This window comes from Astatotilapia calliptera, chromosome 8 (assembly GCF_964374335.1).
Source record: "Astatotilapia calliptera chromosome 8, fAstCal68.1, whole genome shotgun sequence".
Taxonomy (NCBI): Eukaryota; Metazoa; Chordata; class Actinopteri; order Cichliformes; family Cichlidae; genus Astatotilapia; species Astatotilapia calliptera.
Window position 1 is genome coordinate 10,403,978 of NC_137429.1, and position 17,073 is coordinate 10,421,050.

Genomic DNA, 17,073 nt, shown 5'->3' on the forward strand with positions numbered 1-17,073 from the left:
TGTGTATTGGATGTTGAGCCCTTGTGCTCAGTAACTCTTTTGTCCTCCAAACATTCCCTTATACTGCTACTTGCTGCTTGGGTGGAGACAGTACCCGCTAGCACCTACTTTATATCAACAAAGGCAGTGTTTACTTCCTAAACACTAAAGAGTGAGAAGAACTGGATTCAAGTGAAAAAGGACTGTACGTCATTGACTGGTGAGTAACACCACCATCATGGAATGAAATTGATAATAACTGTTGTGAGTCTTATAACCTAAAATAATATATCTGAAACTCTAATTCTGAACATTGTTCTCATATGTTCTCAAAACAGGAACTGTGACAAAGATGACCTTGATCATTACTGTAACTGGTGATTCCTTGCAGTGCATTTCTAGGATGACTCTTGTCAAGAAGTTGGCTTGAGCCGGGAGTTTCTCATTAATACCTCCACAGTAAACGGCTTTTGTTGAGGAGCTGAAACTTGAGAGCTGTGAGTGGTAACCTAAGCTGCAGAGGGATGACTCTCCGTAGGCCAGCTGCCCACCTAAGGAGGACTCCAGGTTGGAGGAGATCAGGAGATGAGTCCTACTGGGAGAGCTTGATGTCAGAAGGGCCCGCTGTTTCTCATCCACCACGTGCACCGCGGCCCCAGAGCGCCATTGAAGGTGGCCAGCTGGACAGCTGGCTAGAGCACCTGCAGGCTATGCAGAGCAAACTTAAAGCCCCAGCTCATAATCAGGCTCGAGGGTTCAATGACCGAACAACATCCATGCCTGTTCTGAACAAAGAGCCAACTGGACGTGCTTGGAGACACACGGGTTTTCCCTCTTTCAGCAGGGTCTCATCTTCATGTGAGAGTTCAAGCCTATGTGACAGCTCGCTGGGCAGCCAGGAGTCCCTCCAGACTGGGGTTTTTTCACCTCCGGAGCGCAGAGGAAGCTGGGAGAGAGCCCATATCATGCAGGCTCCAGAAAAGGAACAAGCCGAACTTAGTTATCTTTCTCCAGTCAAAATTGGATGGCTGCCAATCCAAAGAAGAGTGATGATGGTTGCAGACACTTGCAACCAAAACCAATTTTTGGACCATGCTCCCGGCCATGTAAGACACATAACACCTGGTACAAAAAAAACCCATTTGGCAATAGAATATTTTATGAAATTCTTTTATCTGCAGTTAAATTAGTGAGGACTGAAGAATGCAGAGAATTTGAGCAGTTGCACTCTGCACCTTTCTGGAAAACCAGTTAGAGTAACACAATTCTAAAACAAGCACTGGCAAAGATTTAGCTTGGATTTGGCTTTGGCAACATTTTGAATTGTGGGACTTTTGCATGTTAGTGTTGTGTATGCTCATGAAAGTGACGCTGCTTTGTGGCAGGCACTGTAGAGTAAAACACACAGAGTGCCACAGAGAGCCATTTGTAGTCAAGTCTCTGTTACCCAGGAAGAAGGCAGCGCTCTGGCATCCTTTGAAAACAGCTTACTCTGCAGGAACTCAGTGCATTCTCAAAAGGTTTACGACTCATTTGGAGCTATGTGCTCTGTGCCCAAAGAGAGAAGCAAGTCAATGTACAGAAATAATTTAATAGGAGCATCAGTAATCTGATAATATGGCTTTGAATTGATAAGTTGGTGTGCTGTAGAGATCTGACTGAACTGATGCATTAAGCAGATTCCTAGACTCCTGACTGATCAAAATGAGGTTGTTTATATTTTCAGTTGTTTCCACTCTAAAAAAAAAAAAAAAAAAGCTCTGAATGATTGTGGTTAAAACTTAAAACTTTAAGGGAGATGTGCTTTATTTAAGAAAATAGATACTCTCATGGCTGTTGGTTGACTAACTTTGGTGCCAGTTAGACTGAAAACCAGAGGAATCAGCTAACCTGATATTGTCGGACAGACATGGACTAGCTATACCTTTTCCCTTTTCAGTCTTTCTGAGAAAACCTGTTAGCTAGAAGTTGGCTGCTGTGATAGCATCGTATTTACCATGCAGGTCTTAGTCAGTATACAAAAATAGACATAGCCTCTTTGACTGAAAACATAAGCAACTTTGGAAGTGCTTTAAACATGGATCCTTTCTAATGGCCACTGGAAGCAAATCTTTTGCTAACGAGAATAAATCTGGGAAGTTTATGGGGAAAACAGACCGTTTTTTTGATCATCTTCCCAGTAAATATATTCCCGTTGAGCTTATGGTGTCGTTTATTAGTTTGAAATCTTACTAAATATAACATGATGCACATTTTGAACATTTTGGCCACCATTAGCATCCAGAAGGACAATAAAGGTGGGTGTGCTTTAGAGCAGGTCTTCCTTGTTAGTGACACCTCACTTAAATTGTTAGTTAATATTAATCTCTGGCTTTCTTTTCATCTTCCTCCCATTGCCCCCCAACCAGGGATTTTCTCTCTACTATTGTAGGGTCTTTTCCTTACAATATAAAGTACCTTGAGGGGACTGCTGTTGTGATATAAATCAAACTGAACTGAACTACCCTATCAAAGTGCAGACAGATTAAAATCCACCTGACATAACATCTCTTTTGGAAAAGCTAAGATGCTAGCAGCCAAAACACTTCAAAAATGGGGCTTTGCCTTTTCCCACTCTTTTGAATGTATCAAACACTGACCGAAAAAAAATCTGTACTCCTAGACCAGTGGTTCTCAAAGTGTGTGGTGCGGCCCACTGGTGGGGCACAGAGTTCTTAAAGGTGGGGGGGCAAGTTACCTGGCAGAAAGGTCATGCGGAACTATGCTAGGTCATGCTAGGCTTTTCTGTCATTGTTTTGTTTAGATGGGGCTGAAAATATTTCTTCGTGCCATGTGGGGAATGATGTAAAAAGTTTGAGAACCACTGTCCAAGACGGTTATTACTAATGTAATAGTAGTTTTTTGTAATTTCTCTGCCACACTCTTTCTTTTTCCAGCTGAAACTGAAACAACCCATCACTCCAACATTTCAGAAGAATCAAGCAACACCTAAGGCACAGAGTACGTATGCAATTTGCCACTTGTATAACAGATGGGCTTTCAGCTGAGTGTAGTAAAACAAAATTCAGTTATGCAAATCTATACATTATGCAAGTGTTATAACTGAAAACCATACATAAAATAAAAGATTTAAAAAATGTAAAGAGTAGGCTATTTGTCTGTCACCAAGAAACGTAATTAATGGCATAATAAATATGGTCATAGGGTAACTATAGGGGCTGGGTTAGCTAGGAGGAGAACAAGAGCTTATTTCAGGGCTGACTTGCCACACAGTTTACTTGCCTGTAATCAGCTCCTTGCAGCAGTGTTGCCCCTGTCCTTTTTCAAATGTTCCACACCGACTGGCTGGATGATCACTTTAAACGACATCTTCTAAAACAAAGTCAATTTCAAGAACAACTGATCGTGACTGTTGTGCCACGGTGTTCTGGCAGTATTGCAGGCAAAGGAAATGGGCACTATTAGGCCTGAAAAGCTGATGAAAAAGAGGTAGGGGCTGGCATGGAAACGAAAGGGCAGAAAGATAAGACTGAGAGATGCTGACTGACTGGAAAAGTGGCCGTGTTAATCTTTGAGCATGACATCTAGCTCCATCTGGATTTGATCTGAGGTTTGATCTTTCAGCCTTGTTCTTGTTTATACATAGATTATCCTGACAGGGCTCAGGCTCAGAAATCAAAGTAATCCATTCATGACTTCGATAGACAGCATATTTTCAAAGATAAGTAAACCTCATTAATATCTTATAAAGGCCTAATTAAGCTGTGCCGATTAAGGTGGCATGACATTTTGTATTTTTTATTATTAACCATTTTCAAATAGTCTTTGATATAGGTTAGACTGCCTTTTCACAATCCAGCTGTTATTTACCGTTTAGTTATAATTTCTGTGCAACACATACTTTTTCTAGAAAAACTGCATTTAACACATGGCTTTTCCCAAGGTTTTCTGAAAACAATAATAATTACCTCTCAATTAAATAATCCGTAAATATAGTTCAGTTGAACAAAATAATAAATAGTCAGGTGCACACAATGGCTGAACTCAACATCAATCACCACCAGTGAGTTGAAACAGGAAACAACTATCTCTATGAAGGTCTGCATCCAAATTTGTTTTATTGCTAGTCACTTTTGCTCAGCCGCCAGTGGATTTAAGTACACAATTTCACACCTGAAACCAAATGAATTTTAAATCGCAGTTATTCCAATAAGAATCAACTCAGTTGCGCCGGAACTAGAAAATGTATTTCTCGTTATTTTCTCTCTCTCTTTCTGGTTGTTGCTGACAACAGAACAAGCAGAAATAGTTTTAATCAGAGCTGAGGTCTCATTGCAGACATTTAGTGCCCTCTGCCTCCATAAAAGTCACATTTAACAAACTTGAAATGGTCTGGTGTTAATGAGCAAATGATAATAAAAATTGGATTGTGTGCTTCAAGGGCCTTCGTGTTTGGACAGGGTGGTTAATTTTCACCCTGCTCACACTTACTTTTTCGATAAAACTCATGAGGATGATGAATAAATTGGGAGGGCGGGAACTCCAGATGGGTATTTGCCATATGGCCTTGCTTCTTTATTTTCCTCTGGGATATTAAGGTCAGCTGTTGATTCAGGGAAATGGCAATTTGAGCTCAGCTAGTAGAGGTAATGAGAGAAGCTTTTCAGGGTGTTGGGGTGGGGGCTTTCTACAGACAGAAAAAAGCTATGTTACGATTAAAGCAGGTGAAAGGAGGCGTTAGAAGGGCCAAAGTCCTTTAGGAAGTCGGAAGACATTTGTCTTTAGGTCTTGTTTGCAAAGCTCTGCAATTTTCACCTGCGCTCTCATTTTCTCCCTCAAACGGAAAAAAAAGAAGAAACCCAATACAGATTACACGCACAAGGGTTATCCCAAAGTGAGAGCATGTTACCATGGTAACAGTAGCAGGTGGAAACGCAGTCAGGGTGGCAGTCAGGGCTGAGAGGCAGACCAGTCAAGTTGCTGTGTCTCCTGGGTAAGGAGACAAGTGACTCTGGGGTGGTGCTAAATTCACTTTGCTGTGCCAGTGTCAATTATTGACAGTGTCAACATTGCTCTACAGTCACAGGAATGGATGACTTGCATGTTTGTGTGTGGCAAAGACAGAGAAAGAGAGAGAGAGTGCGGGCGAGTTAGGACGTGAGAGTATGTGTTGCAGAGACTGTGACAGTGGATCATTTGTTTTGCCTTGATACACAGATGCAGAGGTGGAGAGAAGTCACGTCGCTGCCACTGCTCTGGGTGTGAAGACGTGGCAGACACCTGATCAAGGCGCTCCTGTTATTAAACAGGTAACTGATAGCAGGTTTTGAAATATAAAGTACCACATAGGTTAGGAGACAGTTTTACAAAGGAAGGATATGATGATGATTGTTATTATTGGGCCCATTTATGGCTGGAGATGCAAGGTATTTCTTTTTATATAATGAAGTTTTGTTGTTGTTGTTATCATGCTCACATTTGCTCTTTTGCTTAAACCAGAATCTCCCATTTCTAACCAGGATTGGCTATATACAAACAGCAATGTGTGTGTATATATATATATATATATATATATATATATATATATATATATATATATATATAGAGAGAGAGAGAGAGAGAGAGAGAGAGATAGATAGATAGATAGATAGATAGATAGATAGATAGATAGATAGATAGATAGATAGATAGATAGATAGATAGATATTGTTGTTGTTGTTTTTTAACCTTTATTTAACCAGGAAGTATCTCTCGCAAGATCTCTTGCAAGACTGTACTAGGCCTGACATATAAGTGAAATAACATTTTTACATAAATAACATTTTTTTCTAATGGCAGGAGAAACTAGATTATAGAATTAATCCCTTAAAGGATTTCTAAAGCTAATTTATTGAACTAGAGCTTAAAAACAGACAAATAAATGGAACAGTGGAAGGAGAGAGAAAGAGAGAGAGAGAAATGGTTGCAGTCTACAAATAGTATCTGACTTGATCAAGACAAAGTTAAGAATGAATGTCATGAAGTGATCTCTTTGTTCTATGGATCTATAAAGTTGTGCTAGATGCTTTTTCTTTCTGGCAAATTGTTTTGTTTTTCCTTAAAATTCAGCCATAGAGTGCAATCGCTATAGTCACTTCAAATCAGGTAAAAACTCCCCAACATTGTAGATAATAATCCTGTGGCACAACAAACCCCTATGAGAAACCACTTGCCAACAGTGAGGAGAAATAAAAACTTCCTTTCAGCAGAAATTTCTGGCTGCTGAAGCCACAAGTTATTGCTAAACCAGACTCTGGGAAGGTGTCATCTGCTGTGACTAGTTAGAGTGAGGGGGAAGCAAAGAAAAAAATGAAATCCAAAGATACAACAAACAATATAGGTAGAAACAGTCAGCAGGTTGTTTAGGCCCATAACAACAAATCAGGAACATGAAGCTGTGGATTCAGTTAAACCTGCAGAAAATACAGGAAGGGAAAGAACACAGAGGACAAAAGCACATACTACAGAAGAGAGAAGGCACAGTAATGTCATAAGGAAACCAAGGTTAACACAGTTTAACAGGTAGTCTTTACAAACACAGCACAAAATCATGGTCAAAGCAGTGGTGTGGACTTCCTTAAAAGAAAACTGAAATGGCTAAACTCCTTTATGGTTTATGCACCTTTGATAAACGAGGGAGATATGTCTTATCATTTAAAAGAGGGACATATCAGTGTTTCTCCATGCTCCATAAACACCATCAGAATGCTCCAGCCTAAGGACCAGAATCTTTGCTTTTCGCCTGTTGAGGATAGAGTCTCATTGTTATTCTGTGAGGGATAAGTCACGCTGTATGCTGGCTTTGCCTGCTGCTGCTTCCATTGCCACTGGGGCATTTAGTGTGTCAAGCATGGGGAGAGTCATCTGACTAAAGAACAAACAGCAAAGCCCTGAAGAAAGACAAGACAGTTGACCTGTTGTTGAAATGTAATATTAGAAAGATGTCATGTTGTCAATATTTTATGCCAAGTTATGTTTCATTTTCTCCATATGCCACTTAAAAGCAGCAGCACAGACTGAATGTAGATGAATGTGAAGCACGTGTTTTAATGTGTTGATGTATGACAAATCATTAACCATAAGACATCATCAACAACAGTAGGGTAGGACTGGGTTTTCATATATAATTAAAAAATGTTATCACATAAAATCTCATTTGTCCACACGCTGTAGGTGCCAGAAAAGCCTAGCTTTCCTGCTAATGAAGGGGACAGACCTGTCGGCTGGCAAGCTCTGAGAAGGGGCTGGAATACCAACAGGGTGTCAGCTTTCCCTGGAGGCAGTAAGACCATTGAGCTCCCCACAGGGACCAACTCAGACCCTAATAGGAAATCCCTTTTGATGAAAACAGCCAGCACAGAGGCCCTCAGGCATCCTCTGCTGAATCGCACAACTTCTGCAACAGGCTATAGTCCGCAACCTTCAGACATACAGACAAACTCCGCTGTGGGAATCTTCATCCCTCAAAACAAACCTGGCTTCTCCTCCATCACCATCTCCTCCAGAAAAGTGAGCAGAACAGCTAGTCTACCTGGCTCTGATACCAGCAACCACTCTTCCCAGTCACGTGAGTCTCCTTCTCCACGCAACAGCTTGGACCACCAGCCCATGGACCCAAACTCCAGGCATTTAACAGTGCAACGGAAAGCCACTATAGTCAAAGTAACAGAGAAAAGGGTGATTTCAAGTCCTGTATCAAACACAAACACAGCACGGACACCACCGGGAAGCAATGGTCTGGACACAGTGGTCCACAGAAGGAAGGCCACCATCATCAAAGTGACAGAACACAGAGAAAGCTACAGTCCAGGCAGACTGAGGGCCAAACACCCAGAGTATAGACACAGCTATAGTGAGGGAACATATATGGGCAACAACACATGGAGTCAGGAAAATCATTCACAAAATAATGAACAACCTTCTTATTGTCATCTGAATTTTATCCCAAACTCTGCAGCACCAAATACATATACTTCAGATCCAGAGAAAAATGGCTCGCGGCACAGATCCACACTGAGCCTTTTCCTAAACAACCCTCCTGGTGTAGCAGCACCCACATCCTCAGAGATTTCTCCAAAGCCTGTTGGACAGCGATCGGGGAGGCTGCACAGACCACTGAGCTGGTATGGCAATGTGATTGGACACACTGAGACAAGCAAGGAGAATTTGACACAACCATCTGCCAGGAAATGGAGCGCTGGACTTCCAAAAGAAACTGATGTCAACCCTTTGAACTCGGACAATAGTTTCATCAGTCCTGGAAAAGCAGTGAAAAGACCAGGTCAGCTTGTGGCAGAGACACTCAAGTCAAAGGCCGGTGAAAAAGAAAGATTGCCTCTACCAAGAAGCACTTTGCAGGCAGAGTCCTCCAGTCTGACTCTCATCAAGGCCCCGGGTAGGTTTCTCTGTCCCACTTTGGGAGCCTTCTTGTCAGCACACATACTCCCTCAGTCTCTGATCTCCATTTTCAAAGGATGGCAATGTCTAAATATGCACTTCCTTTGTGCCATTTGTGTGTTCTAGCTTGAAGTTATTACACACCCGCCTAGGTTTGATACAGTCTTTCACTTTTGATGTTTTATAGGCATTATTAGATTGCAATGATATTACTTCTTGATCTGCTGACACGAGCCCAATTGTCACTCACGGAAGATGTCTTCGCCTGTGTCGAGCAACATCAGCTAGACGCAAAGGTGCCCATCAGCACCTAGATATGCATTCTCATTTTCACCTTTTTTTCATTTTCCCACGCAGGCCTTTGCATGCATAATCTATTACTGCCCCCTTTTCACTGGCAGCACAGGGAAGGAAGGGAAATCACAAGCTGCTAAACATGGTGAAAATGAGGTATTAGAATGTGTTAGAATCTGGTTTGGCGTTAAAGCCCTGCAATGCAGCAGTTCTATTTGTATGTGTTTCTTTGCGCTAATCAGGTTGTGATCGGGCCATCTGGGTGCCCAAAATAAGTCTTAAAAGTTTTCTGCTTACTTTAAAATAGATCTAACATGCATTTTCTCACCTTCTGTCATATTTACAGTTTTGTGCAATAGTCTTATGCCATCACCGTTTCTTTATATGCTCAGAAAATAGGAAATAGGTGCAGTGACTTTTTAACAACATACATGGAAAAAAGGATGTAAGGCAAAAAGAGAGTCTGTAAAATTGTAACAAGCCTGAAAGCCAATATGTCGTATGACTACTTTTATTCTTCAGCACAGCCTGAACTCTCTCAGACAAGCTTTCTTGTCATTTCTTTAAGTGGTCTTCTGGAAGAGTTTTCTGCAAGGCTTCTTGAAGGGCATTCAAAGATCTTCTTTGGATATTGGCCACATTTTGTTCTGTTACCTGTCAAGATTAGAGATGGGAATCCATAAGAATTTAGGGATTCTGATTCCATTATTGATATCACTTATCAATGCGATTCCTTATTAATTTTCTTATCGATTCTCGTTGGGATCTCACTGGCTCCAAGTAACCACCATTGCTAAGCAGCAATAAATAAATTACATTCATGCAAATTAATTGCATGCTGTGGGTCCAATGTTTGTGCATGTTTGTTGAAGTATTTCCCCTCTTTGTTGTGATCAGTGTCAGGAGTCGTTATTCAAAAACGTAATTACACATACTTAAAAGTAATGCAGTACGTTTTAGGGTAGCAGCACTTCAGGAATATCTTGTTGTTGCAAAAAATAATATTTTATGCCAGTCAAACTGTGTTATCATTGTCATTTTTCATAGCTTCAGCAAACAAAGGAGAAATACTGTGTTTTTGACAGGCTGCCTGCCAGTGACAAATTGCCTAAAGATCCTATTCAAAATTAATTCTTTGCTAAGTTGTCTGTTATGTGTAGACACAACACTGGTTTATCCATTGAGTTATGTGTATTTTTTAATCCTTGAATGATTAATAGATCAATTTTAAGTGACTTAACAAACAAACAAAAAAAGCAAAAAAAGCCCACAAGGACTGGACTGAAAGTGAGTGAAGAGCAGTCAATGTCAAAAGAAAAACATTTGAAAGAACTATTGTGCAAGGCCACTTTAAAAAGATTACAAGAAAACTCTGGCTTCTCAGAAGAAAAAGATAAAGAAATGATTGGTGGGTCAATACTTTTACACAGTGCTGTATGCACACAGAGAGATGGATACTACTACTAGATAAATATTACCACTAAAGTTTTGAATAATGAAGCTAAAGTTGTTACAAGTAATCTATACGAGCCAAAAGCTTTGTCCTCACACTGATTCTAATTCCTTTCTGCCTGTAGCATTATATTAGATCCAAAAAATATTCTTGGTAAAAAAGCAAATAAGTGTATTTTCCAAAAATCTCAAAATTTCAAGTTAAGTCTTCACAGTGTGCAGTTGTTAAAAGACTCAGCTGAAGCTATCTTTTGGAAAATCTGAATATCCAGGTGAATAAGTAAGAAGATCAGGGAGTCTTCTGCTGAGCAACTGTGTTTCTTGATTCATGATGTCTTTTCTCTGTGTGAAATTATTAATTATTCTTTAATCACATTCATTAAGAGTGTCATCAATTAATTACAAGGCCCTAGGCAACATCATTTAAATTCAACGTTTGTTACAGTCAACCACCAAATGAGGCAGGATATTATACAGGAATGATAGCTCCGAAACAGCCACTGTCAATGTTTTACTCACTCTTCAGTTACATCAAAGCCCTTTTGGATTTCAGATCCCCACTCCCAACAGTCTCCAGAGGAAGTGACTGCCCTGAATGCGGCTGCGATCATAGCAAATATCAAACTCCAAAGACAACTTAGTAAGGAGAAAAAACCAAGTGGCGATTCTGAAACGGATTCCACTGCATCACCCCAGGGAAATTCTGGTATTATTACTTCTCTCTTCCTCTAATTATATATATATATACTCATAATACTCACTGTATAAAGCATTTATCTTCATTACAATAAAGTAAAACTATTGGTGGTTCAACATTTTCCCCCCACACCTATACATCCTTAATTTTATCAATACTAATATGGTAAAATTCCTTGACTTATACATACTATGCCAACCTGGTTCATTCCAGTAATTAATATGTCATGGAGACCCAGGGGGCTCCTGAGGAACTGTGCATTGCAGTCAGGCATGTGAAGCTAAGCCATGTGTACATGAAAACCCAAAGTAGTTGATTTCCTCTGTCTTGATAGTGACAGATGAGGGAGAGCGTGCAAAGCAGCATCCTAATCACAGCCGACGCCTCAACCGGCCTCATGCTGAATTTGTTCCACTGAGTCTAGATGCTGAACAGTCATCTGAAGCTGTTTCTCTTCAGGTGAGTTTATTTTCTGTGCTAATAAAACAATTTTGAGAAATTGATTTCATTTTCTAAATGAAAAGTCCAGAGCCACAGTGTAACCAGCCAGAGTAACTTTCCTCTCCTAAGAGTTTTTGTTTTAGGTTTACAGAACTCACAAGGCAAAACTAGCCAGTGTTTTCTTATAAAGGTTCCAAAAACAATATAAAGAAACCACTGTAATACAATTCAATATCAACAAAAAAGAATGACATATTTATACTGGCTTTAGGGGTTTTTTTTCCACGACATGCCTCACCGTGTATGCTCAGGTGCACGGGGAGTTTGAAACAAGGGTTGTGCTTAAATGTTTTCTCAAGAAGAGCAATGTATTTGTGGTTTTGGCAGGACGCGTTGCAGAGGTCTAGACCAGACTTCATTAGTCGTTCCCAAGGTAGAGTGCGAGAGCTGGAGCGAAAGGCACAGGAGAGAAGGAAACTGTCAAATTCAGTAGGCCCACAGTTGGAGAAGGCACCCAGGCAGAGGAGAGCTCTCAGCACTGGGTCTACCTCTCTGAACGGTAATGCACTAGCAGCCAGCCTCACTTCTTGTCTCCAGTGTACTGTCCATTGTTTCTGTGCAGCTGCAGTGGCTTTTTGCCACACGACTAATCATACACGGATACAGATTTAGACAAAAAAGGGGGGCAAAGGGGTGTTTGTCAGTCAGTGCTGTTTTTCTGAATTCGTGAAAATATTTCTTTTCTAATTAAAGTTAATAATAATATCTACAAATATTTCCAAATCCACTACAATCAACAACAACCAGCAAATATTACATTAAGATTTTGCAGTAGCTTCTTCAGGAATTATTTAATTGAAATTATGAAATGAAAAACCTGGATAAGTACGTTTAATAACATAGATAAAATGTTAAAGTAGCTTCATGCATCTTATGGATTACATAACAGACTGATATCCTAAAGTAAATCACCCTGATACACTTTATTACATTTTCTTTTCTTTTGAATGTAGTTAAAGATTTTGGAAACAGAAAGTGGCACACCTTGTGAAACTTTGACTAAATATAATAAAAGCAACCTGAAGTAAGATGTTAAATAAATGGTTTTAAAGACTTAGCAGAGATTTTATGGCTCTCTCTGCCCTCTACAGGCTACAACAGAAAGGTGCACAAATGTCAAAATACCAGCTGAGAAATCAAAATGATCAGTGGTGTAATTACAAATGCCCTGCAGAATTTGACAGGTGCAAATGTGATGGTGCAAAGTGCCTTAAGAAACAAAAAGAGAAGGTTACATACTTTTTAAAAAAAGATAATCTTATATGTTCAAATTCAATGTGACATTTTTTATGTTCAAACAAAAAGGAAGTGTTTTGTCTATTCCAACTTGTGTAAAAGAAAGACTGACTGCAATGCTTTGCCCTTGTGTGTGTGTGTTTCTAGGTAACCTTTTCACTCACAGAGAAAGAGCATTTTCTAGGAAAGACATGCAGCCCAGATCCAAGCTGTGAGCGCCATCTATGTTTTTACTTTGGCTCACTATCAGATGCTTTTACTTTTTAGGCTTGTATCACTCCTGCATTTTGAGCATTTTTTCCTTAGGCTTTGTCTTATTTTCCTGGCAAACTCACAAAAAATTAACAAGCTGACATAGTTATATACATAAATACTGAGCAGATGTTTTTGCACCACCCCTTTTTCATTTATATATGTATATATATTTCTGCTGAGCCACTTAACAGTGACCTATGAATCACTGAAGCTTCAAGGTATACCTTCGAGGAATAAACCAGTGTCGACACATAAGAGCCAACTTAGCCAACCAATTTTGAATTGTGTCTTGAAGCACTTTGTTACTAAAAGCCTGTGGAGGCTCTGGCTTGCAGGCAGTGCTTTTAGGTTGGGAATCTTGTCAAATTATGTCATCCCACTAAATTTTGATCCAAAAAACCAATACCATCTGTAAAGCGTCTAGTTAGAAACAGCTTCATTTTCAGGATGGCAATGATCTTAAACACACTGCTAATGCAGTAAAGGCCTACCTGGGCAGGTTGGCAGTCTGTGGCAGGGTCAAAACAGAGCAACAGACAACCATTCGCACCTTTGACCAGTTTAGAATCACAATTAACCTTACCCCACTAACTGTATATTTGGACTGTGGGAAGCCAGAATACCCGCATATAAGTGTGACCCCCCCACAGGGACACATTTAAACTCCACGCAGAAAAGTTCTGGACAGATGTTGGATTCAAACCCAGAGTGCTAACCACTATGCTATTGTGCTGCCAATGTGGCACATGTTTGTGTAAATCTTCAATAAAATTTCCGATTTTGCTACCAAATGATGACGAAATAAGGGGTGGCTCAAGACTTTTGCACAGTAATATAGTTCCTAATAAATGTTTTAGGTTTTTTTTTTTTTTTGAGAACCGCAGATTCCAGATCTAAAACACCATTTTTATTTTTGTACAGGACACCTGCAGATCTCAAGAGACAAAAAGAAGAAGAAAGGAGGGAGGTCAGTTTGAACAACAGATATCGAGCTGAGCTTTACAAAAAGGTAAATCCTCTACCTATTTTTCACAAAACAATCACAAATGAATCTATCAATTAAAAAAAATGTTTAAAAATCAAAGTGACTTGATTTCTGTTCAGGAACGCAAGAGAATAAATGTAATTTGACATCTTAACCAAAAAATAACAACTTGCTTTACTTTTTTCTGCTTTTTTGTAAAACAGTACATTTTAAAGTTTGTGGATAACAACAATAGGCAAATAAAAGATGATCAGTTAATGAGACAACTCCACCTAACATGAGTTTAAACCATCTAATTCTAGTTGTCATCTCATTAAATATCAGCACCAGACGTTGTTACAAACACATATTTAGGTAGAACTTACGTCATCAAATCATTGAACATGGAGAATAAAGCAAATAACTCCTGTCTGGTAGTTATCTGCCCGAGACACTGAACAGAACATTAATAGCATGTATGACCCACAGGCAATTGAGCAAGTAATAACACACCTTTCCCTTACAGCTCAATTAAACCTTGGAAAGAGTGAAACATTTTTGCAGTAATGACAAACACTTAAGGGTTTCTATGTTAATAATGCACCCTTGTCTCTCTTCAGAACGATGCCGCTGTTGAAAATAATGCAGTAAAGTGGGCACGTAATCCATTATAATTAGCTGAAAAAAATGGATTTGAGTGGGTCGCACGAGGCTGAGTTTAAAGGACTTTTTTGATGCAAATATCAGGGGGCATATCACATTGTGGGGCCCTAATATCAAATTATAACAGATAAAAAGACCCACAGTTACTGATAAGGTTTGTCATTTGCTTTTGGAGATCTGGACAATGTTTTGGTTTGTTTTGAAGTAGAAAATTACACTTTAGTTATTGCATGATCCACCAAATATTCAGTGTTGCAATAAAAATCCAGCTATAGGGAGAAATATCTACTTTTAAATGGTTTACCTTTCAATTTTATACAGTTTTTAGAGCACTAGCTTCAAGCATGTAGCAATGTAAAAAATTCTTTACATAATTAAATGTCTGCTCTGATTGTTTACAGCGAGACCTACAATAGACTGACTTTTTACGCCATTGCATTACTTAAACTTTCCTTTACACTTATTTTCCACTAGAGGGCGATGCTGCCTAACTTTTCTATTTTCTTGCACGCCTGCAAAAGGTTCCGTGAGAAAACCCGATCTTAAAAAACGCACTTCAGAGGCATATTTGTCATGTTTAGCGATTGCTAGCGAGCATTCCTTTTTTGCCATTTTATAGTCAATAATTCTGACCTTCTATAGAAGTGAGTTTGATTTAGAGGAACTGTAGTCTCTCTTTCTCACCCTGCACCCCACACCCTGCCTCTCATTATGAAGAGAGACTGTGAACAGTCTCATTGTGCTGAGTGTATGAGCCCGTGTTCCTCATGAAACAAAAGGCCCTTTAGTGGCAGAGAAATCCACAGCGCAGTGCCACCATTCAGCCGAGCCTGCAGACAGAGTGGGTGCCCACACACAGCTGCTCCTCCCACACTGCTGCTGTGGCAGATAATGCAGGGAAGAAGGGCTATGATGCCAGAAGATCCAGCGGGTCTTGAAAAAGGAGCTGGAAAGCTTAACAGTTTGGGTGAGAGGGTGCCATGTACCAGGAATCGGTCCTGTTTCTGCACATGACCTCTGAAAATTAAGGAGCATGCTAGGAGACTTTTGTATGGACCAGATTGGTTGTCTGTATATAGCCTTTATTTTGTGATATGCGTCAGCCACTTGTGTGTTTTCTTGTTACAGAAACTGCTGGATCAACTTCTTCAAAGGAGCAACAACTAAACAACTGAACACATGGATGAAGATGTAGAGAAAGGCATAAAAGACTGAGACAGTGAACTTTGCCCTTTGTCAGTTTAGTTTATTATTTTTCTAGAACCTGTCTTCTTATGTGGATTAAAAACATATATTCTCATACAAAGTAAAAAAAAAGACATTTAACCTTAATGCAAATTTATTGCACTTCCTGATCAAACAATATGTAGTAAGCAAAATCAGCATATCTCACTATGTGACCTTATCACAGATAAATCCAATTACATATTTGTTCATTCTTTTGCTCTTCTATGCAAATCTGGTAAGGATGTCTTTCTGTGCTTGCTTAAAACTGCTTGAAAAGCGAGCAGTGAACACACTCGGACACGGTCCTTATGGATTCTAGAAACATCTTCAAATCAGCAGTGCCTGCTGTTTAAATGACCTTTCTATGCTCTGTCACGTGGTTGTCCTAGCCACCCTTGTGGTATGCAATTTCAAATAAAGGTTGTTGAAGGTCGAAAGTATGAAATCATGTCTGGACAGTCTGTTGTGGTTTTAATCAAACATCAGCCTCGCCGATATGGTTTCGATTAACTTCTGTTTATGCAGTTTGTTGTCTTGTTTGCACTTGATTGCAAGCTGCCTTTGTTTTGAGACTACTCCATGTAATTGGATGCAGAACAAGCGTCTCACTGTAGCAGTGGCGTCTTCTGACAGTCACTTTCACATGATACCATGTGATGTGAAGCAGCAATGTAAGACAAAATCATCCATTATGCTTCACAGTCCAATCCGGGACAGTCTTTATCCGTCGTCTTCATTTAACATCCAATGCTGAAAGAAATGTGAAGTGAGCTCTGCCACCATTCGATGCCAGATGGAGGAATGTGACCTCTTTACAGTGGAAGCCCCCCCCCTGTTAATGGACAGTTCAACTGAATGGAGCCTTTGTCTCTGTCATTGTGTCATGATGGACCAAGCCTCGCTGTTGCATATTCAAATTTGTGTGTTTTGATCCAGAATGAATATGCAGTGAGCGAGGGGTGTTGCACAACAACGTGATGATTCTGGGTAAAGCAATGTGTCAATATTTATTTTTAGAACAACAGACAACAGAGCAGAAGACCTTCTCATTACTCTCAATTGTCATTTTTCCTCATTTGTCTTTAGGTTTGTGCTCCTCCGTAGTCCAGTCGTTTCATCCATTGTAATTTTCATTGGTGTGTAGAGAAAACAGATGGTTGCTACTATTTTTATAAACCTATTTTCATGTCTGTGCAATTGCATGTGTGGGTGTATTTGGACAGTGGGAGTGCGTTAATAACACCATTCATGGTGCACAATGATAATAATTTGAGACTAGAAGGACACTTGTGTACCATGGATGTTCTTTAAAGAAGATAATTGATCGCATGCATGAGGCCTTAGTCAAAGATTACCTTATTTTACCCTT

The 17,073-nt window shown here is 39.7% G+C and overlaps 1 protein-coding gene across 3 annotated transcripts; it reads left to right on the forward strand.

The window, feature by feature from the left end:
* The first annotated feature begins 29 nt into the window (after positions 1-29).
* Positions 30-16,149, forward strand: c8h10orf90 (chromosome 8 C10orf90 homolog). Of its 3 annotated transcripts, none has more exons than XM_026178428.2 (11): positions 30-199; positions 318-1,085; positions 2,916-2,979; positions 5,197-5,288; positions 7,192-8,413; positions 10,715-10,867; positions 11,193-11,317; positions 11,687-11,858; positions 12,743-12,806; positions 13,772-13,859; positions 15,606-16,149. In XM_026178428.2, exons 2-11 carry the CDS (start codon positions 504-506, stop codon positions 15,642-15,644), a joined length of 2,601 nt encoding a protein of 866 aa, XP_026034213.1. In that variant the 5' UTR covers positions 30-199; positions 318-503; the 3' UTR covers positions 15,645-16,149. The 3 variants fall into 3 exon arrangements, with proteins under 3 accessions (XP_026034213.1, XP_026034215.1, XP_026034217.1); XM_026178430.2 differs by having other exon boundaries at positions 11,199-11,317; XM_026178432.2 differs by lacking the exon at positions 12,743-12,806.
* The last annotated feature ends 924 nt before the right edge of the window (positions 16,150-17,073 follow it).